Source organism: Ochotona curzoniae, unplaced genomic scaffold (assembly GCF_017591425.1).
Source record: "Ochotona curzoniae isolate NIBS_2020 unplaced genomic scaffold, NIBS_Ocur_1.0 contig_883, whole genome shotgun sequence".
Lineage (NCBI taxonomy): Eukaryota > Metazoa > Chordata > Mammalia > Lagomorpha > Ochotonidae > Ochotona > Ochotona curzoniae.
Genome location: NW_024466599.1, coordinates 37165060 through 37187468, shown reverse-complemented (window position 1 = coordinate 37187468; position 22409 = coordinate 37165060). Strand labels below are relative to the sequence as shown.

At 43.2% G+C, this 22409-nt stretch overlaps 1 protein-coding gene across 3 annotated transcripts in view; it reads right to left on the bottom strand.

Moving 5' to 3' along the window:
• The window catches only part of LOC121164901 (AP2-associated protein kinase 1), a 163086-nt gene that overhangs the window by 28430 nt on the left and 112247 nt on the right, over window positions 1-22409 (bottom strand). The window contains exons 10-17 of one of the 3 annotated variants that reach the window (XM_040993282.1): window positions 22128-22207; window positions 19109-19263; window positions 17806-18098; window positions 15780-16049; window positions 9736-9965; window positions 7744-7901; window positions 5838-5942; window positions 236-331 (exon numbers count right to left, since the gene is read on the bottom strand). In XM_040993282.1, the coding sequence (XP_040849216.1) occupies window positions 236-331; window positions 5838-5942; window positions 7744-7901; window positions 9736-9965; window positions 15780-16049; window positions 17806-18098; window positions 19109-19263; window positions 22128-22207 (1387 nt within the window). The remainder of the gene's footprint in view (window positions 1-235; window positions 332-5837; window positions 5943-7743; window positions 7902-9735; window positions 9966-15779; window positions 16050-17805; window positions 18099-19108; window positions 19264-22127; window positions 22208-22409) is intronic. The other 2 variants (XM_040993279.1, XM_040993281.1) reach the window with 2 other exon arrangements.

The following is a 22409-nucleotide window of genomic DNA, read 5'->3' as shown; positions in this document are numbered from 1 at the left end:
CAAAGCTTAAAAACTGAGCACTGATATGACATACAATGCAATCTGTTATGGCCTGAATGATTTTATTATCTTTGTTAAAGGCAGGTAGTAGGATCAGTTTGTCCCTCTTACTGAAACACAGTAAAAAGATACAAGAGCACCCTATTATTATTGGGGCTAGACCATTCTCATGCACTATTTTAAACAGAGGCCCCAGGACATCAGAATTTAGCTGCTTAACCTCTGCTTAACCTACCTGGTGCATCAGGTACTTGAAGAGGAATGAAAGGATCAGAAACACTGAGAAGTGGGAGGCCAGAATCCACAGTCTGCCCACCCTTCCTTTTCTCAGCTGGAGCTGCTTGGAGAGGAAAGTGGGGTCAAGAGAGAAAAGAGAAAAGCAGAAAACATCAAGTAAATGTAGATAAACTTGCTGTCTGTTAACCAACCAGCTAAAATTACCAAGGAAATCTCAAGGCAGAATAAAGGGCTGTATGTGGATATAATCTACTTTAACAGCAAGTATATGCTATAAGACAGCGATCTGGTCCTTGTAACACACCATGAAATGCAACCGATGATAACCTCAGGATGTGCACATGTCTTACATTTTCCCAGGATACTTTAGCATACACAAATCTCTTCCAGGATGCCTATAGGAATTACTGCCCACATCACACACTCTGGTACATCTTCCATTCCCATTACATAATACAGCATGCGTATAAAGTTTAAGTGCCCAGCGTCCTTTATGGTCTACGGGCTGCTGTATTACCATAATGTCTGACACAGTGCTGGGCAGTCACAGGGAGAGGTAGAAATACACTTCCTGCTTAGGGCAAGGAGACATCTACATCTAGCTCTGGACTATATCTAGCATACTATAGCATTCATTCTATATATGGCACATTATAGACTTATAGCACTCTATGCACCTCTTAGAATATGAGAAGTTGAAGAGATCTTAGAATTTTTTACCTTTTTTTTTTTTAATTTCCAGAAAACCATGAGACTAACCAGAAGTTAAGAGAAGTTAAACCATTAAGAGGCCAGCCAGAGACCCATCAGCAGAGCTACAGTAAGAACAAGGTCTCTGGGCTCTCGCTTGGATTGTCTTTACACTGAATATTAACACACAGCTTGGTCAAAAGTCTCATCTCACTTGCTATGAAGTGTCTGAGTTGAAACAACCATAGACTCTCACAACAAATCGCTGTATGTAGAGTCTGACGCTCCAGCATGCCATCATGGCCATCGGTGTGACAGCCTTATCTCCACCACTCCATTTTCACCAGTTTTGACATGGACTCACTTGTGTTGGGAGGATGTACAATTGTTGCCTTTCATGTAATGTCTATGTCACCCACACAGTTATGGAGGTAGGAGCAACTCACTCATATGTCTGTCTCCTGCCCTATCTCTTTATCAAGGTCTCCTTGTTGATCTCTGATACAGGGCTGAGTTTGGAGGTCCAGAACCCCTCTATGAACCCTCTTGCCCTTGGTCTTCAGATGTGAAACATTTTCTTCACCTCCCTGAGCTTCTGCATTCCATCTATGAAATGGGCTTGCAAAGTATAAGTGCCAGGCACATGTGTGTATAATTGGTAGCATCTCTATAGGCATTTGGCTCTGATCTCTTTCTTCCCTGCCTCTGACTATCTGGGTCTTTCTGTCTCTCTCCAGCTCTGCTTTTAGAATGCTCCTCTGAGGTCTACTGGGCAGATCAGAAGAGATGGCAAATTCCTTATCCTGCCCTATCCCTCACCCACCATGCCCCCAATGTCACAGATTGCCTGGCCACCTGAGTGTTTTGAGTTCTTTCTCCCCAGCTCCTTCCTGCTGAGTGTTTCAGTTCCCTGCAACCCCATCTCACGGTATCATGCATTCCATGGACAGACTATGCCCACATTTGTGGCAACCACTTCTTGCTGTTCCCAACTCCACCTCCTTGGGGCCAGCAAGATGCAGTTTGAGAGGCAGAACAATGTGCAAAGTGAAGGTGGGGTGACCGGCTGGGCCAGAAAACCCTCCCACTCCCCAGAACAGGTTCCCTTTCATGCTCCAGGTGTCACAGACATTCAATGTCTGCCTCTACCATGGAGGCCCTGGAGTACAGGAACCAGGCATGGGTACCCAAGCACAGTAAGAGAAGCATATATGACACCTACCCATCCTTGAGCATGCAGGAACCCCTTGGCTCAGCTCCACCACATGCACAGGAGGCAGTGGGTTTCAGGGACATACAGGGTTGACATGCAGATGCGGCAGGAGGCAAGAGGGAGGTGCAGCTGATTCCCACTGGCAGGCAGTCTAATGGGCTCACTTGGACAGTCCAGCAGAAGGAAGGGTGCAGGGCCCAAAAGGTGCTGCAAGGCTATTTACAGATAGCCTTCTATGAACCTCCACAATCACACGCACACAGTGGTCAGTAACCCTCAGTATTCCCGATGGATGATAGGTGTATCAGACTCACCGACTGTGGGTACCTGACCTCTCTCCTCCAAGGCCTGCCCAGGAAGCGGGAAGGGGAAGCTCACCCATATATCCTAGGACCATGACTCTGTCTCCCTCCTTCAGATGCCCTGATTTCCTAGGATCCTGACTTTCCATTTTCCAGGGGCCAGCTGCCCCTCAGACTTCGACTCTTTCTCTTGCATCCCAATATTCTTCACTGTAATCCCTAACTTCTTGAAACTCTTCTTCCCAATCTCTTAAGCTGTGTCTTCTGGGGACCTCCGATTCCAGCTGCAGGATTTGCTTCCCTTCCTCCAACCTGGGGAAAGGATTCTTTGCCCTTGGTTTCTACACAAGCAGCAGAATGGTCCCACAGAGCACTGCTTCGTCAGGCAGACCTCCCTCAGTCCACCCCTTCACATTTCCACCCGCCCTTATATCTATCCTGCAAAACCACCAACATGCTCTCAATTGACAACTTATTAAAGTGTGCTTCGAACAGGGTTTTTTTAAAGAGAGAGAAAGAAAGGGTGAAAACACTGTACCTCAGTCTCTGATGTGAAAGGAAAATACAAATTATACAACTACATATACAAATCACTTTGGAGAAAAAAAAGTACACGAGAAATGCCTTGTATGTAGAGATAAAATTCTAGATAAACGGGCTGGCACTGTGGTACAGCAAGTTAAAGCAGTTGCTTGCAACATCGACATCCCATATGGGTGCTGGTTCAAGCCTGAGCTGTTTTATTTCTGATCAAGTTCCTTGCTGATGTGTCTGGGAAAGTAGCAGAAGATGGAACAAGTGCTTGGGCCCCTGAACACATGTGGGAGACCCAGATAAAGCTTGTGGCTTTGGCCTGGCCCAGTCCTGGCTGTTGCAGCCAATTGGGAAGTAAACCAAGCCTCAAAAAACCCTCATGACCTCATCCACCATGCCCCCATGGAATATTTTAAAACTTGACCAGAATATTTAAAAATGTAAAATTAGAAACACCAAATAAAGCTAAAATGAAAATAATGCATAAAACATATTAGTTATTTAATATTAAAAAACATAACTCTCTCTTAGCTTCAAAATAAAAATTAGAGCATCACATAACTGCATATGGGATAGAGTTAAAGCTCCATAAAAACTCACATATTTCTTACTGGGAAACACACATACTGACACATAAGCATCCTATTCCCATTAAAACAAACCATCCTCAAAAGGTGAGATGGAACAATTGGAGGGAGAAGGAGAACAGGCGATTTTAAAATCCTTAGTCAAAAAGCTTGCTGGTTCACTCCCCAAATACCCCTGAAGTGGGGAACTGGAAATGCAATACAAGTCTCCTACAGGTAGTAAGGCCTAACTGGCTGAGCGATTACCACTGTCTCCCAGGGTCTGGATTAGCAGAAAGCTGGAGTCAGGAGTTGGAGCCGGAGCTAAAAATCAAACCAGGCACTGCAGCTGGGAACAGGCTACTGACTGCCAGGACAATCCGAAAGAAAATCCTCAAATTCCTACCCCTTCCTGAAGATTCTGATTTATCTCTCTCTTATAGCAAAGATGCACAGGTCATGTTAGCAATGATGCAATTAAAACATAGCCCAAGTAACTCACTGTTTAAAAAGAAATTGAAACTTCAATGGTAAAATGTCAAAAAACAAGAGTGAGAAAGCATTATATATCACACTAAAAGAATGACAGTCAGCTATCTAATGAGAAATGTATTAATAAGTTAAAAAAAAAACAAGCCTAAAGAAAGCAGACAGAAAACAACATGCAAGGCTAGAAGTATAAATTAATCAAATTAATCCATATTATTAAAAAAATCAACTTTGGAGGTACATATCAAATTTTGGTTTCTTCAAAAATATGTTCAAATGCTTGCCATGAAAGAATCTCAATTGAATTTGAACTTTGGTAATGCAACAAGGTGGAAGAATCCACCATGGGGGGGCAGTCTGGGGAAGGGTGGGGGGAATCCCAGTGCCTATAAAACTGTCACATAATGCAATGTAATCAATTTAAAAAAAGAGAGAGATTCTAAAAAAAAATATGTTCAAAACCTTCTACTCATTACTGTAGCATTTACAATAAAAAAACATGAGATTAAGTTCATATTCAGAAAATAGGTATTTGGTTAAAGACATTAGGCTATTGTCTAATAAAGGAATTTAATGCAGAATATTTAAACTTGCTTTTTAGGAGCTTCTTCAATGATTTGAGGGAAATGTGCCTGATATATTACAGGAAAATATACCTATTGAGGCTGATATTATGCCACCTGTTATCCAAAATGCACCCTGTTTGAGACCTGGCTGCTCCACTTCAGATCAAGCTCCCTGTTAATGTCATGGGAAAGCAGTAGAAGATGGCCCAAGTTCTTTAGCTCCTGTCATTCACATGGGAGGCCCAGATGAAATCCCTGGCTTTGGCCTGGCCCAACCTTGGCCGTCACGGCCATTTGGGGAGTCAGCTGGCAAATGGAAGATTTTTCTCTCTCTCTCCCTTCCTCCCTCCTCCTCAAAGGCAAAGTTACAGACATAAGGAGAGATAGAGAGGGAAGCATCTTCCGTCCACTGGGTCACTTTCCAAATGGCTGCAAAAGCCAAAGCCGGGGCAATCCACAGCCAGATGTTTGCAGCTTTTCTGGGTCTCCCAAATGGGCACAGGGGTCCAAGCACTTGGGCTGCCTTCTACTGCTTTCCCAGGCCAAAAGCAGAGAGCAGGACTGGAAGCGAAACAGCTGGGACTTGAACTGGTTCCCATAAGGGATGGTTCATAAGGGATGTCAGTGCTGCAGTTTGAGGCTTAATCTCTTACAGAACTGCACTGGCCCCTAGCTCTGCATTTCAAATAAATCTTAAAAACAATTTACAAAAATATGACTATAAAGCTGTATATCAGAGTCTCCAACTGAGACCTAAAAGTGTAATATTGAGGCCACATATATTTTGGTAAGAAGGTTATAACTTTCCAAAAATATTTGTGACACTTTAAGAGATTATATGTCATTAGGAAAATCCAAGACGATATCCGTGTGGCTTGTCTTGGTAAGTGCATGCCACATGCACACATACAAAACCACAGCTTGGCAAAGTGTCAGATACAGGACAGAACATCTGATTCTTAGAATTCATCAAATCATTCCAAAGAACTTAAGCCATTGGAGTGTCACTCCTCAAATTTAGAAGTATTTGATCAAGCCACGTGTGCAGTCAAGGAAACACCTTAGCCCACAGTAACTCAATCCCTTTCTGATCCCAGTGCCACATAAGGCACTGCTAGGACGTGGGTCGTGCCACCTGCACGCTAGAGGCATCTGTGGCGTGGGGGGAGAGGGGAAACAGTGTGAAGGCAGCAACAGTCCACAAAGCGAGCCTTGTTGGATAGGTGCTTGCTATACTAACCGGTTCCAGCAGAAAACGGTGCAGCAGCAAAAGCATCACCTTGGGCAGACTGAAAGCCTGGGAGCAAACTCTCAGCTGAGCCGCCAAGCTTCTCGGGATGCTTGCCTGCAGGGACAGAACACGGCTCAGGAACATTCTTACAGAACCCTGCAAGACCAGGGGCCAGTGCTGGGGGCTGGCAAGGTCAGGGGCACCGGCACACTGTCAGGGAGAGGGAAAGCATCTGGTTCAGCATCACAGTGAGCCACGGGCATCCACAGTAACCTCCGTCAGGCTTTGTAAAGAGCAAGAGGATATGGAAAGCTCCAAACAAAGAAATAGGGACAACAAGCAAATTACTGTGATTTGACTAGTACATACTACATGCACAAACGTCTTGAAATAATATATCCCACAATTACATTCGTATTACATTTTAAACAAAAGCATATATTCAGCCCTGTGGAACATTAAACAGGAACAGGGTGAAGGGGAAGGGATCCCTCTGAACCACCTTCTAGACTGTCTCCTTTGACTGAGTTATGGCAACACCTCTGTGACTCAAAGGTCCCTGTCCGCTCACCGCAGTGAATCAGAGGTCAACATTGCTATTTAAGAGACAGTACATCAGTTTTGTAAGATGAAGAGTTCTGGAGATTGGTTACACAGCAGTGTGAAGATACTTACCCTACTGAGCTGTGCACTTAAAAGCAACACGGTAAATGTAATTTTTTTCAATCACAATTAAAATTTCTCTTATCAAATGAGTAACTGAAAAGAATGAAGCACCAAACTCAAGCCCTAAAGCTTAAGCACGTTACTCAAAGCAGAAGGCCTGAGGTCCTCACTGGGGACTTAAGTGTTTTTATGTAACTCTAGTGAGGTCGGAGGTCTGGCCTCCCTGTGGGAAGCAATACAGGGCAGGCAATGACAAGAGGGACTAGTGGAGAAGGCAGAGTAAGATGCTACAAAACACAAGCACAGTGAAATAGCTTTATATGAAAGCTGATATGACAGGAAGCAGGAAGACGAGAAATTATTTAAAATAGGATAATAACAAAACTTGGAGACCAAGTAATTAGCTGTAAAATCACTGCATCTTTCAACCATCCTTGAAGGTAATTCTGTTTATGTCCAAAACAGTAACAGGCACACAGAACAATGAAACTGAGTTGAAAAGTTAAATCCCATGCTCTTGGTTTTGTTTGAGAAGGCAAGAGAGTAATATGGATTTAAAAACTATTTCCATAAAATAATAAAATAACAATTAGAGCTAATACATTTGGTCAATAGCTAATTAATTGGTTCTGCTAATTTTTTTTTACCTTGTGCCTTTATCTATATTTCGAGTCTATTTTTGAATTATGTATTAGAGAATTTCCCCAGGGCATATCTGGCTTCCAAAGTGTGCATACCTGTGTGTGTGTGTGCTGTCTTCTAAATCAGATGTGAATTTTCTGGGAGAGAATTGTGACTTTTATTCACACACTCTCCTTCATGTGGTGAGTTAACTGTAACTTGGAACTATGCTCACAAGGAGAGATCCAGCATCTGTGTGAGGGCACACTCTCAGGCTCAAACTGTCACCCTGTATGGGGTAAGCCCAGCCTTCTCTTCAAAGAGCGACCATACTTCACACAATTGTCTTATTCTATGCCACAGAATCTTTTCTGGAAGGTTCTTCCCTCATGTTCCTGCTCTCCTTGCTGCAACCCATGATAGGTCAGAATTTTTTGCACATCAAAAGACTTCAATGTTTTAGTAAAAGTAAAGACAGATTCGCAGGCAAGCTCTGAAACTGAGCCTTTGAGAAAGGGCCCACACCTCCATGTTCACGTCTTTACAGTTAGGATTCACTCTGACTCCTGGTGACTTTTTAGCATAGAGAAGTCACAGTCAAGAATCACAAATAGGACCATTCACTTACCTTCCCCTAGCTTAGCAAAGTCCTTGTTTAGCAGTTCTTCAGCTGTGAGTTTAGAAAAATTGTCGTCATCAAAGGGATTCCAGGTAGAGCCTTCTGCAGGATTATAAACATTTTGCTGGGAGGTCCGAGGAGAGCCAGATGGAGTGGTAGTTGCAGACCTACAGAGGTTCCCGCCCCCAGGAAATGAAGAGACAAATAGAAGTTGAAGAAAATTTTGTTTCAGGAACAAATTCTTTTCTGAGTCAATCACACTTTCCTAAACATTTTTTAAGAGTGTTTTCTTAATAGGGCTGTCCACACCAACGGAGAACTTGCCATAATTCTTTGTGAAACAAATGCTTCCTTTCCTCCATGACTCTAATCCTTGCTCAGATTTCAGTCTCACCTGGAAGTCTCTTCAGTTCAGGACTGCAAAGCAACCTGCCCTGGGCTTGTGCTTCCTATGGTGCCCACCATAACATATGCATTGACTGACCCCACCTTTCGGGATCTAATATGCATATAATTAGGGCTACCAACACAATGAAAGATACACACAGTTCTTGCTATTTTAAACTTCTGTGTATCATTACTTAATTTGCTTCAAAAGTCTCTCGACTTAAAGCCTTTTAACATTAGAGAGACAGGTTCCCAGAAAAGCTGAGGGCCTGAAATTACATGAACACAACAGACACTCAGCAAATACACTTAATGTTAGGCACAGAGCCAGTCACTTGGTTTACAAAGGCTGACTCAGACAGCCCTTATCTTTGAGAACTCAAAGGCTAGGTCATGTATGTAAAGCCATGATGACCCAATATAATACACACATATATAGACCAGACAAAATCATGTATCAAAAAGCAAGTTACAGGGCTCTTAATGAATAAATGAGCATTTCCTAGGAGGACTGGGGGGCCGGGGGTGGGGAATGCTGGCACCAGGCAGAGGTACAGGACCAGCCAAGAACCTGTGAAGGTAATGAGGGGCAGATCTATGTGTCTGATGCATCAAGCCTTGCTGTGCCAACCAGCAGGCTCAGTACTTCTCAGCTACAGGCTTCGGCAAAAAAATTTCAGCATGGAGAAATCTGGTCAGTTCAAGAGTTTAGAAAATACTTTCTGTAGTGGGGGCCAGTATTGTGGTATAGCAGGCAAAGCTATCGCCTGTGATGAGAACATCCCAAATGGACACCAGTTCATGTCCCAGCTGCTCCACTTCTGATCCAGCTCTGCTAACCTCCTAGGAGAGCAGCAGAAGATGCAAGTGTTTAGACCCCTGTCAACCATTTGAAACACCTGGATGAGACTCCTGGCTCTGGCCTGGGTCAGCCTTGGCCATCACAGCCACCTGGGAGTGAATCTGGAGAGGATGAGAGATCTCTCTTTGTGTAATTCTGACTTTTCAAATAAATAAAAATAAAAAAGATTCTTAAAAAAAACATAAAAAAGAAGGTTCACACTGTGGCACAGCAAGTAATACTGATGACTGCAGTGCTGGTATCCCACATTGGTGCCAGTTCAGGTGCTGGCTGCTCCACTTCCAATTCACCTCATTGCCAATATGCCTGGGAAAGCAGCAGAGGATGGCCCAAGTCCTTGACTCCTGTACACATGTGGGAGACTCAGATGAAGCTCCTGGCTTCAGCCTATCCCATGTACAACTATTATGTCCATCTAGGGAGTAAACCAATAGGTGGAAGATTCTCTCTCTCTTTCGCTCTCGCGCTCTCTGCATCTCTGCCTTTGAAATAATTAGATCTTTAAAATAAGAGGGAAAAAAATATTCTGTAGAACACAGAATAAACCAGAGAATGTAAACAGCAGGACAAGGAGAAAACTGCTTCTGAAGATCGGCAGGGTACATGCACTTCAGGCAACTTCAAGGTTTCTTATTAAACACAGACATATGATACAAACATCTACATGCGTTTACATACTTAAGAATCACACTGTTACAGCCGAAGGCAGGCCTTGCCCACCAAAGCAAGAACAAAGGGGAAGCACCGCATACTTGGACTTATTGAGACTGGCCTCAGCTGCAGCTGCTTGGAGCAGCTGGGTTGATTTGCTGGCTGGGACCCCAAAGACCGCACTGTGGGTTACATCACTGAGAATCCGCCTGTGCCCAGCACGCTGGGTTTTCGGGGATGATGGAGGAGTGAGAGATCCAAGTTTCTGCCCTTGGATAGCAGGAGGTGGGGTTGTCTGAACTTTTGGTTGTTGTCTTACAGGGGCTTGAATCTGCAAAGAAGAGAGACGGAAAGTGTTTCATTGGGGGAGGGGGGAAGGGAGCAAAAGGGAAAACAAACAGATATAAATGCCACATGACAGTTAATGCGGGACTCAAATGACAGCTCATCAGTAACACTCACAAAGAATGAACTATGCTTTGACAATCCAAGCTGCAATTATGAGGCTGATTCTAACACGGCATCTGCCTAGTATTTACACAAAAATTTCAATCCTCATTAGCAACGATATTCATAGCAACCCTATGTGATTTAACACACAGCTTAAGACCACAGAGTCTACTCCTAGCTCTAAAGATCTAGGATATATCTTAAAGAGATTGCTTTCTGAGCATGGCGTGGTGGTGTAACAGGTAAAGCGGATGCTCGCGACACTGGTATCCCACATAAGTTCACATTTCAGTTGTTCCCTTTCAATCTAGCTTCCCGTTCATGGCATGGGAAAGTAGCAGATGATGGTCCAAGTACCTGGGCCCCTGCCACCACAAGGAAGACCTTGATGAAGCTCCTGGCTGCAGGCTGCTTCAGTGCTGGTCATTATAACCTTTTGGGGAGTGAACCAGCGGATAGATCTCTCTCTGCAACCATCTTCTTCAGATCACTTTAGGAACTAACTCAGAATCCCAAAGGGCAAGCAGTTTAGATTCTACACTGCAGTTAGAAGCTGTTGAACACCTAAGCTTAAATGAAATTAAACTTGGAATGGTTTTGGGTAGGCACTGTGGCAAGCTTGTTAAATCAGTATCCTATCTGAGCACTGATTCACATCCTAACTACCCCACTTATAATGCAGCTCCTTGGTAAGGCACCTGGGAAAGCAGCAGAAGATGGGCCAAGTATCCAGGTTCCTGCCACCCACATGGAAAATCTGCATGGAGTTTAGCTTGGTCTGGCCCAGTCCTAGGGAGTGAATCAACAAATGGAAGATTTCTTTCTTCTCTATCTTGTTTTCTCTCTGTGTGTCTCTGTGTTTTTGAAATCATGGAATCTTAAAAACAAAACTGGTTTCCACTAAGAGACCCCTAACTCTAACAGCTGCAACTTTTCAGAAATCAGAACTCTACTGGTTCTGTAGTACTTTTTTGTTTTGTAAAGCCAATTTACTTCATTGTGGGGATGTGTCCAGAGGACCTTATTTCTTTGACTACATGAAAATGTATGAGCTAGGGGTCGAGGGATTTATTCCAGTCTATAATTTGGAAATAGCTTTGGAGAACCAACAAAGAATTCCAGGGTACATCAATGGTTTGTGGAAAATAAAATTAAGATAAATTTATGGATGGGTGTGTGACACAGAAGTTAAGGTGGCTGCATCTCACATTAGAGTGCCTAGGTTAAATTCTGGTGCTGCTCCTGATTCCAGCTTAAAGTACAGCATGGGGGCCAGTGGTGTGGCCTAGCAGCTAAAGTCCTTGCCTTGAACACCCCGGGGTCCATATGGATGCCGGGTCTAATCCCGGCAGCTCCACTTCCCATCCAGCTCCCTGCTTATGGCCTGGGAAAGCAGTCGAGGATGGCCAAAAGCCTTGGGACCCTGCACCCGTGTGGGGGACCCGGAAGAGGTTCCTGGATCCTGGCTTCGGATCGGCATAGCACTGTCCATTGCGGTCACTTGGGGAGTGAATCATCGGATAGAAGATCTTCCTCTCTGTCTCTCCTCCTCTCTCTATATATCTGACTTTCCAATAAATAAATAAATCTTTAAAAAAAATAATAATAAAGTACAGCAAGAGGGACAGCAGGTGTGGCTGAAGTCCCTGTCACCCATGTGTGACTTCTAGACTGAGTTCCAAGCTCCTGATTTTGGCTTGATATGGGTAGTAAGGCCCAGTCCTGGCTACTGTGGGCATTTAGGGAGTGAATTAGCAGATGGGAGTGTTCTCTTCACTGCCTATATCTCAAACAGGTGAAATAAAATAAAGTAAAATGAAATGAAATAAAATAAAATAAAGCAATAAACTTACTTTGGTGTAAAAACAATTTGGGGAATACAGTTGTAGTGCAACAGGTTAAGCAGCAGCTGTGATGTTGGCTTCCCAAATCAGAGCATGGGTTTGAGTCCTGGCTGCCCTGCATCACATCCAGCTCCCTGTTAACTTGCTTGGGAAAGCAGTGGAGAATGGTTTAAGTACTTGGGCCCCTGCCACTCACATGGGAGAAATGGAGTTTCAGGCTCTTGGCTTCAGCTTGGGTCATCCCTAATCATTGCAGCCATTTGGGGAATGGACCAGTAGATGGAAGTTCTCTTTCTCTCTCTGTCTCTCCCTTTCTCTGTCACTCTGCCTTTTAAATAAATAAAATAAACCTTTAAAAAATGTTTTTGAAACCCATGTATATGAAGGGTCATTGAAAATTTCAAAAAAATACATACAGATTTCAACAATGTTCTGCACCAAAATGAACTTTCTTTTAATCCTACTTTGAACAGTTTTGGAAGTACCCTTGTGCAATGAAGGGAAAATAATGCTTTTGATGATCATTGAGCTGACAACACAAGGACTCTTGAGGTATGGGCAATTGTCAGAACATAGCCAAACTGCTACCAAGAACAATAGCAGGTAGTACATTCTCAGGACCACGAGTGGTTCTTACACAGTTACCTATATCAAGGAAAAGGAACAAAACATTAACAGTGGATGGCTTCACCTAAGACACCTGTAGTAGAAAACCTGGATTTACCCCTTAGCTCTGGATCCTGAGTCCACATTCATATTTATACAAACCCTGGGATGCAGTGTTGATGGCTCGAGTATCTGGGTCCCTACCACCGTCATGGGAGGCCTGGACTGATTTCCTGACTCCTAGACACTGTGTACCCTTGAGGAGTGAATCAACAGGTAAGGGCTCTTTTTCTCTACCTCTTAAAAAAATAAGTCTCCAGTCTTATCCTTTTCATAAAAGAAAAATGTTAAGAAAGCCATATAACTTGCTCTTTTAATTCTGCCAGTCTAGATAACAATGACTTAGGATATGCAATACTCCAGGGATTCTATTGTCTCTTCCCTGCAGTTAGATCAGAGTGTTGCCCTTCTACACTGCGTGTCTAAGAACCAAGCCCTGGGAGAGTTTAGCGAAACCAGAATATCCAGCTACTCGAGAGGAGGATCTTATAAGGTGGGTTACTGGCTGTGTGTTGTTTTCTAGACTTGGAACATCCATTGAGGCAGACTATGTAGATATTATCTATATAATAACCACTTCACCAACAGCCTGGACAATAAAATATACAGTTCAAGAATCTATCAAACTAAGGTTAGAAAAATAATGCAGTAGCCTTGGTACAGGAGGAGCAGGGTCCCTTCCAAGGAAGACCAGAGCTCCATCTCCACGGGGACAGAAGCTATGAGCACACCGGTAGACTGGCTTATTTCATATTTCATCACTGTGAAACAGTACTAAGCATCAGGCATGTCATTTTATAGAATGCACACAAATTAGAGCACATTTCCCCTCCTCTTACTGATTCTGTGCAGCACACTGAGGAGATGCCTCCACCAGGAGGCTACCTTATAGTATATGAGCAGTCTGCTGTAGGTGGAACACCCCTAAATTTAAACCTGAAATGCTTTTAAATCCAAAATTTTTTGAGTGCCAACAGGAGAGCACAAATAAAAGACTCCATTCTTGACCTCATGTGACAGTGCCTCAGAGGCTCCAGACTCCTAGCTTTGGATTGGCTGAGCACTGGCTGTTGCGGCCTCTTGGGAAAGAATGACTCAGCAGATGGATCTTCCTCTCTGTCTCTCCTCTTCTCTGTATATCTGACTTTCCAATAAAAATAAATTTTAAAAAACAAAAGAAGTGTAACAATCTCAAGACATGAAGAGAAGGGTGGGCATTGTGGCACAGCATGTTAAGTTACTGCTTGGGACTCCTGCATTACATGTCAGAGTGCTGGTTCAAGTGCTTAGTTCCTGGCTGCTGTTGTGGCCATCTGGAGATTGATCATATTAGACAGAAGACTTCTCTGTGTTACCCTTACAAGAAATAAAAAAAAGAGTTCCATTCTTATTCTTAGTGGTTTGTATTTAAGTCTCTTTTAAGTACATGCTTTTTTCATAAGTTTTAATATTTCCTAAGTATTTTTTCACAGTGTTGTCCAAATTTTATAACCATGATTTTTAATCACTTCACAGGTGGGTTCCAGCAATGTAGATGCTTTCTTCTTTTGGGCTAATATTAATAAGAACATCTAGGATGCAAGGCCATTTTCCCCTTGTGGATTAGTGTTTAAAATGCCTGCAGGATCTTGACCTAGCACTTACTTTCTGGTCTAAAGAAGCCTTGTTAGGAGTCAGCCCCTATTCTCTCACTGTCCCTTAAACCACCCACCCCAAGGCAAAGTGCTCAAAGTACTTTTCTACCCAAGGAACATGCAGAAGGGTGATTATTTCCTGGGAAGTAGATACCATTATCCAGCTAAGAACTGTAGTCAGTGGTAGCTGACTGTGTCATCATCCTGGAAGTGCAATTATTATTATCATCCTTCAACACAGATTAAAATTCATTTTTTTCAGTCCCAATTCCTACTGTTGATTTCAAACTTCAAAGAATTCACGGGAAAATGGAACTAAAAGATATTGACCTTTCTGAGGCTTTCTCAAGGTCATAGGCAATCACTTTTCTAGTCTGGGCCCAAGTTTTCAACACCATGAAATGAGGGGTCTGGAATGCATTGCAGAATTTCTTCTAGTTCTATTATGCAATTGTTTTGTGAAACTCTTTTTCTAATGCCCAGAGGAGCTTTATCTCTTGCTAGTAATGAAGAGAGTGGTTGTCCAGCAAACGCCTGCCGGAAGACGGAGCCATTTCCGAGACGAAGTTGTAAAGACACTGAATACACACTTAGCTGAGAATTAAAGCAGACAATCTATTTGCGGCACTGCTTCCTTTTGGAGGGATGGAAGTTTTCTGGTTTAAGATGGGCGACAAAACTCTAATAGAAATCAATCCTCAGAAAGATGGTTTCTTACTTTTCCTTCCTTCGTCTAGTAGGTGGGGTTTTCCTGGGAATAAGAAAGTAGCTGTGATACTCTATCATGTGGGTATGAAAAATGCCTTTTTCTATTACTATCAAAAATATTACAACAACTACCACTCACAAAACCGTGAGTATAGAACAAAGATCATTGACTAAAGGCCAAAGCATGACATGCCCAAGTTTGTAGAAACTACAGAACCCAAACTGGAGAGGGGTTCTGATATCACGTTCAGGGACTAGCCAAACCTAACATGTCAATTTCTAAAGTGACAAGATGGCCCAAGTAACTCAGTTGCTCTGGTGCCCAAGCGGACCAGGCCACTGTAAACAGTTCTGGATAAGCAAGCCCTTGAAGGGTGCTGAATGGCAGACTTGACTGATATGGTTCCTAACATTAGCCAAGACAAAGAATAAACAGAGTACCATCAGACTCGGGGTAAAGGTAGAGGCCCATTTAAACCTGTAGAGACAGAAAGGGTGGAGTAGATCAGACTGTCCCTGGAAGAGGAAAAGGGAATTCGTTTTGATCCTACCTACACCTTGACTGTTCAACAGTGGCACTGACAATAGCTCCTTCTGCCAGTCTAATTGCAGATCAATAAATTAGAATATCAGACTCATTTTTAAAAAGCCTCTACCATCTACAGAATACGTCATATTACTGCTGTACATATCAAGCAAAGATCAAATATCTTAATCACTAGAATGGGAAAGCAACTTGGTTCTAGTCCAGAGGCTCTCTCTTAGCTGCTGCCACCCCCCTGTCTTTTTCTGAGACCTCACTGTACACTCTTCTTTGTGCTCTGAGCCCTGGCTGATCCTTACCGTTGGCTCTTGGGCAGGAGATGGTTGTGTGGCCACAGTTGGCTGTGCCTGAGGCTGCTGTACTGTGGTCACAGCAGCCTTTTGCTGCAAGGCAGCCTGCTGAGTCATCAGCTGTTGTTGATGCAGGGCTGTGGCCAGCTGCTGTTGCTGCTGCTGCTGTTGCTGCTGCTGGTAGAAATTCTGTATGAGCTGCTGTTGGGAGCCTCCTTGGGATACCACCGGGAACTGAGCAATGGCTGGTTGCTGGGTTGTTGGATGGACTGTCTGGAACTAAACAGGAGAACGTGACAGGAAATGAAGTGACTACTACATTCACAAAACATGAACATTTCTAGTACCAAGATCCAAGAACAACATGGCAATATTTTATACCACCAGGCTCTGCCACTGCACTGGCTGGGCCTTCCTAGATCTGCCCTGGGCAAAGGTGACTGACTACCACGTGACTCTGCAAGCTGGAGCATCACCAAAGCTAACAAATGATTTCTCACAGTCACAGGTGCAATCATACTTGTTTTAATTAGAATAAAGTTAAAGGGTAAATGAAGAAGCAGATGTTAAAACTAGCTGTCTATTCATCCATCACACAATTGCTGGTAACAATCTCAAATGTTTATCAACAGGAGATGGAACCAATGACGATACAGCCTCAAGGATATACCAAATGGAACGCTCCCAGGTCATAAACAGGAACCAGGGCTACACATATATGAACCAGACGCCAAAGAATTTTGAAGATTTAATTTGGAAATAATGTTAGTATTTCACATATTCATAAAACAAAACCAGACAAAAATTTAAAAGTAAAAATTAAAAACCCAAAGCACAATGAAATCAATAAACCTATATATCAAAGTGGTGGATAAACTCCCCAGAAAACAATATATTAAGCAATCTAAGGGCAAGCTGGGTAAGGAATTTTTAAACTATTTTCAGTAATCATATGGGTATTATCATCTTGAAACTATAAGTCAAATAATTAACAACGTTAAGTTTCTTTGGAATTAAGATTTTTCAGGTGGGAAAAAGAAAATAAAATGTACAAAGTTAAACAAAATCTTATAGCTACAAATCTGAACTCATAAGGTGTATTCCCCAACAAAAGATATTATTTTTTAAATGTCCTGAAAAGACCCAGAAACAACAACTGACCCACTGATAAATGAGGTCCTGTAGTCCCCAAACTGTGGTTTCCCCGAAACATGAATGATTCCAGGTATAAGGCAGAATGATCCTGAAAGTTTATTACAACAGGTGGCAAGGACAACATTAGAAACTATTAGAGCCACATCCAAAGGACCCACAGCCAATTCAAACAGACTTCGAATGCCCAGCATTGGGACAATTGTCAAAGTGAATAAAACACTATGCAAGTCTCAAGAAATGACCAGTTGACACAGAGGATGGAGAAACAAATCAAATGACACAACAGGGACACAACTAGCCAAATCTAGAATGTAGAAAATCCTACAGGACAAATAATCCAGCATCTTAAGAACTAATAATAAATCATAGAAGAAAAATACAGGGGGAGAGAACCTATGGATAAAAACGGACTTAAAAGCTATATCAAGCATGATATAATGAATATATCCATAACAAAAAACTAAAAAAAAAAAAAAAAAAGGAAAACAATATACATCAACCAAATGACATATGGACCTTTTTTGGACCCTGATTCAAGCAAATCACTCTAAGTTATGAGACATCAGGACTTGTTAAACACTACTGGACGTCTAATAAAAGTAAGAATTTATTTATTTTCCCCATTATAATAGTGATGGTATAGCTAAAACATGTGAAATAATGGTGGTATAGCTAAAACAAGTAAAAACCAAGGAAGCAAAGCATCCTTAAAAAACAGCTGCTTTGGTACGGTTCCTCCATGAGGTGGCAGATTCCTGATGGCCAGAGAAAACCTGGGAAAGGGCGGAAGTGAGTGACAAGGAAATAGGAGGTAATGGTGAACAGCTCTGTCTTACAATCAGGACTCAGCTCTGTACAAGGCTCTCACTGGCCACCTCACCTGCTGGGCCTGGGCCTGCTGCTGTTGCTGTTGCTGCTGCTGCTGGTAAAATGTGCCCGCTGGCTGCTGTGGTGGCTGCTGTTGCGCCTGTGGTGGTGGCTGCTGCTGCTGCTGCTTGAGGAAGAGCTGCTGCTGGTGCTGAGGTGTAGCTTGGGCCTGAGTGGAAGGTGTCTGTTGAGGGGCAGGCGGAGCCTGAGGCTGTTTGGGCTGAGGGTGTGGCAGGGGCTGGCTGGGTTGGGGTTGGGCTTTTGGTTGGGGAACACTGGCCAAGAGGCCCGGCTGATTGCTGGATCCTGCAAAGAGAATAAACTGCGCATAAGGGCTTTTTCCACCCCAAATAGCTTTCTGTCTTGTTAGCACAATGAAGAGAGGGTAATAAGTTGAAAAGCCATCCCAAGATCTGCTGGAGCTCCTCACTGCTCTTTTACATGCTCTGTCTCACTTAGGTCTCTTTCCATCTTCTTGCTGTACTTTGTTCCTCAAAACAAGGTTCAATAATAGGGATCAAAGGAGTATTACACCTCCTTCAGTAAGTCTTCTGCTATTTGTCATCCACTGAATCAGCTACTCAGCACCCTGAGTTATCTGTCTGCATCAGGAGTGGGGAACCTCTTTTCTACCAAGGTTCATTTGGACATTTATAGTAATCATCTGCAGACCACACAAAATCATCAACTTAGTCATCTTGTGGACCTTATGTGGCACATGGGCCAGCCAGTCCCCACCCTTATCCATGTACTACTGGCCTCTATTGCCACTGCACACAGACATAACCTATGTGCCCACTGGCATGATACATGACAAAGAAGCTCTTTGAGGCTTTACGTGTTGCTTACACACCCTCACTCCGGATGCCTACCTGCCTATGAATAGATCACCAAATTCACTAGTTTTCTATTGGAGGAAGTAATGGCTGTGTTCAATACCGAATCATGAAGAGGTAAAATGTACTTTAAAAGAGAAAGCATTCAACACTATTCTTTTTTGAGTGTCAAAGAGGCGAATCTTACTTCTTTAAAAGAGACAGATATGATCTGGATGGACCAAATCACAAAATCAGGGACAAGTCTAAGTAAGAAAAGCAGACTTCAGTGGTCTTGAAAATCCATCTCAGAATTCCATGTAGAGTCTCCCCTTTTGCCAGTCATTTGCCAGCCAGTTTCACCACTTTCTGATCCTAGAGGAAAGCCATTGTTGTATGCTGTTGTTTACTTTTCCTAAAGTAAAGCCATGCTTCTGAAGACTTTCTTTTCATCTAGGATAATAAAGATGAATCTAGCTTCCCACCAGTCCAGCTACTGACCTGCAACCTGAGGTGGGGGTTGAACTGTGGCCCTCTTACGAGGAGTCAGCGCTGGTTGGATAGGAAGGATTCCTGGATTTGCCTGAGTCTGCCCAGCTTTAGGCCTCTGGCGGGGTGCAATGGAAGTCTCTGTGGTGGGAATGGGATCTGTCAGTCTAGAAAAGGACAAGGAAAAAAGATTTTTCATGTTAGTGTGAGAAAAACAGAGGGGTGAGAAGAGTTCATGCTGCTCTCCCCATCACTCATCCAGACCCTCTTAATCCACTTCACAAAGTAGAGCACACAGGATGTTAGTGTGTTACTCAATGCTGTGAAAAAAGGGCAAATACATTAGAACACATCAACCAAAATTTGTTGAATAGATTTCTCCCAGCATAACTTGTCGTGTATGAACGTATATAGAGAATTTAAAAAAGAGAACGTTGTATGCCCTTTTAGTTTTTTAGGTCCTGGGACTCTTGCCCATATTTGCTGGGTTGTCCCAGAGAATGCTTTATGCAGTGATACAAAGAGTGGTTTGAGGTAGGTGGTTTTCTGATAGAGAAGGTACTCAAACTTGGTTAGAACCAACTGTTGGGCCAGCATTGTGGAGCAGCAGGAAAAATCACTCCTTGTAAAGCTGGCATCCCATATCAGCTCCAGTTTATATGCCAGCTGCCCTACTTCCAATTCAGCTCCCTGCTAATGGTCTGGGAAAAGCAGTGGGAGATGGCCTAAGTGCTTGAGCTCCTGTACCCATGTAGGAAACCTGGATGAAAACTCCTGGCTTTGGCTTAGCCCAGCCTTAGCTGCTGTAGCCATCAGCTGCAGTAAACCAGCACATGTCTCTCTTCTCTTTTCTTTCTCAATTCTTTTAAATGAGAAAATAAATATTTAAAATATAATAATAATAATAATAAAACAACTGATGAGACGGTCTCTCCACAACAGAAAGCATGCCAGTTAGTGAATTCTGCATGACAACTACAAGGGGTAAGTATGAGCTGTGTGACAGCTCACATGACACACAGACTCTTTCTCCACAGTAGAGACTTTTTTGGCTGGGCACAGGATCAAGGGTAAAGGCCATGTCATATTGTCTAACTTGTTTTGAATCCAAATATTTAAGTTGTGGCCTTACATGGGATGTTAACAGATTCCTATGTGGCAGTTTCTAGAAAGCCTCAGAAACAAAGTGTATGAAATCAGTGGTAGGCCAAGCGCGGTAGCCTAGTGGCTAAAGTCCATGCCTTGCATATATGGAGATCCCATATGGGCTCTGGTTTGTATCTTGGCTCTTGGCTGTTCCACTTCCCTTTCAGCTTCCTGCTTGTGTCCTGTGGAAAGCAGTAGAGGATGGTCCAAAGCCTTGGGACCCTGTACTCATGTGGGAGACCTGAAGAAAATTCCTGGTCCCTGGTTTTGGATCAGCTCAGCTCCAACCATTGCAGCTACTTGGGGATTGAATCAGAGGACAGAAGTTCTTTCCTTCTGTATTTCCTTCTCTCTGTAAATCTGACTTTCTAATAAAAAAAAAATCTTAAAAAAAAAGTCAGTGGTGCATATCCTTTGTGTCCCTTGCTTGGCTGCTCCTGAACACTGCCTCACTGCTCTAAGAGGTCATGGCTCACCACGAGATGACAGAGCAGTGCGCCTTCTGTCGTGACCCCTGAGGGCTTCATGAAATGAAGCAGCCATGGCCTACTTTCTTCTAGGCTTTTGTTTACTTGGAGAAAAAAAATACTATTAATAAGCAATTATCTATCTCCTATATGCCACTGTCATTTTGGATTTTGTGTGACTAAAGCCAGTATAAAAGGGACAACTGCTGTGTGGCTGCTTGTTCCTAGTGACAGTGCTGCAGTCCAGGTGCCAATTTACAGCACTCACAGTGGTCCACCAGGTTGGCTGCTACCTGACTCAGAGCAGAGCTGCTGTCCTTAGACACTGCACCTAGGGGAGCACATGTGAAACCAAAGCCCATATAAACCAGCTTCAAGAATATTCCCAAAACATGCCTGGCACCTCCTCCATTAAATGTGAAACAGTAAGCACAGCAGGTGGCCCCAAGTCCTCCTCAATGACACAATTCCAAGGAATGTCCATCTTGGGATCCATAAACTTTTCAATTTTAACAGGCATGATTTTATGCTGGTGGTTGTACTCATAATACAAATGCTATGTAATAGGGCCAGGCTGCAGCCTGGAGAAGGGAAGTGGGAAGGAAAACGGGACCAATGCTGGGGAAGTAAAGAGAAAAAAGAAAAAGCCAGGAGTGGGGGACGTGAGCAGATGTGAGAACTCCCACACTGGTTCTCTTCTGAAGCGAACAGCTTAGAAATAAAGGGATCTGGAGCCAAAGAGAACTCCATTTGTGCTCAAGCTCCTCCCTAGCCACCTATGTACAGGCATATGCCTTGTAACCTCTTTCACCCTCAGTTCTCTTTTCAGGAAAATGGAGCTAAACACACATGTCTAATGTTCACTGACAGGAAAACACATGTATGCCTGCAATCACATGGCATATGTGGTCCATCAAGTGCATCAATTACCGTGAAACCACTTCATTAACTTTAGAGGATCCAAAACGTTAGTCTGGGCTTCAATGTGAGAGCTTTGTGGGAAAGGAGAAACAGGTCCTTGGTTAGATTTTACAGGCTGTGTCTGTGCCTGATACAGATAACTATGAATCCAAAAGACTAAAGGTTAGGGTGGTGAACAGGGCCAATCAAAAGCCAGGACACATGGGTTAGGACACTCGCAATATTTAAAGTCTGCCCCTAGCCTCAACTCTCAATACCCCGTGCTTGTTCCCAGGCATAGCAAATAGCTAAGGAGTTTTGGGTTTTCTTTCAAATGTAGATCACACTATTTCATTTTATTCCTTTCCAACAGTTTCTGCCTAAGGCAGAAACAATTTCCTTTTCTGATCTTTGTACCCTCAGGTCACAGGCAGCTAAAGAATCAAGAAACACAGGGCATCCTCCCCTGCTGTCATGGCAACCAGAGCAGAACAGGTCGTAACAAAGTTTTTCCTTACCTGGCCTTTGGCTGGGTCTTTTTTGCAGCTGCCTCACTGGCTTTCACTGGTTCAGGAAGCTTTGCAGGAATGGGAGAGTTCTATAGAATTAGAAAGGGAAAAGGACATCAAAGATTTCTTTGTTAAGAAAACAATAACCAGCCTGATTGGGACTGATGGAAATACATATTGGAGTCTTACACAGAGTGGCTTCTAGGCTCTGCTCTCCGATAGAGGGAAGAAAAGTTAACCAAATGCCTGTCAGACTCAGCCATAGTCAGGGAAGCAAAGTCTCTGAGAAGA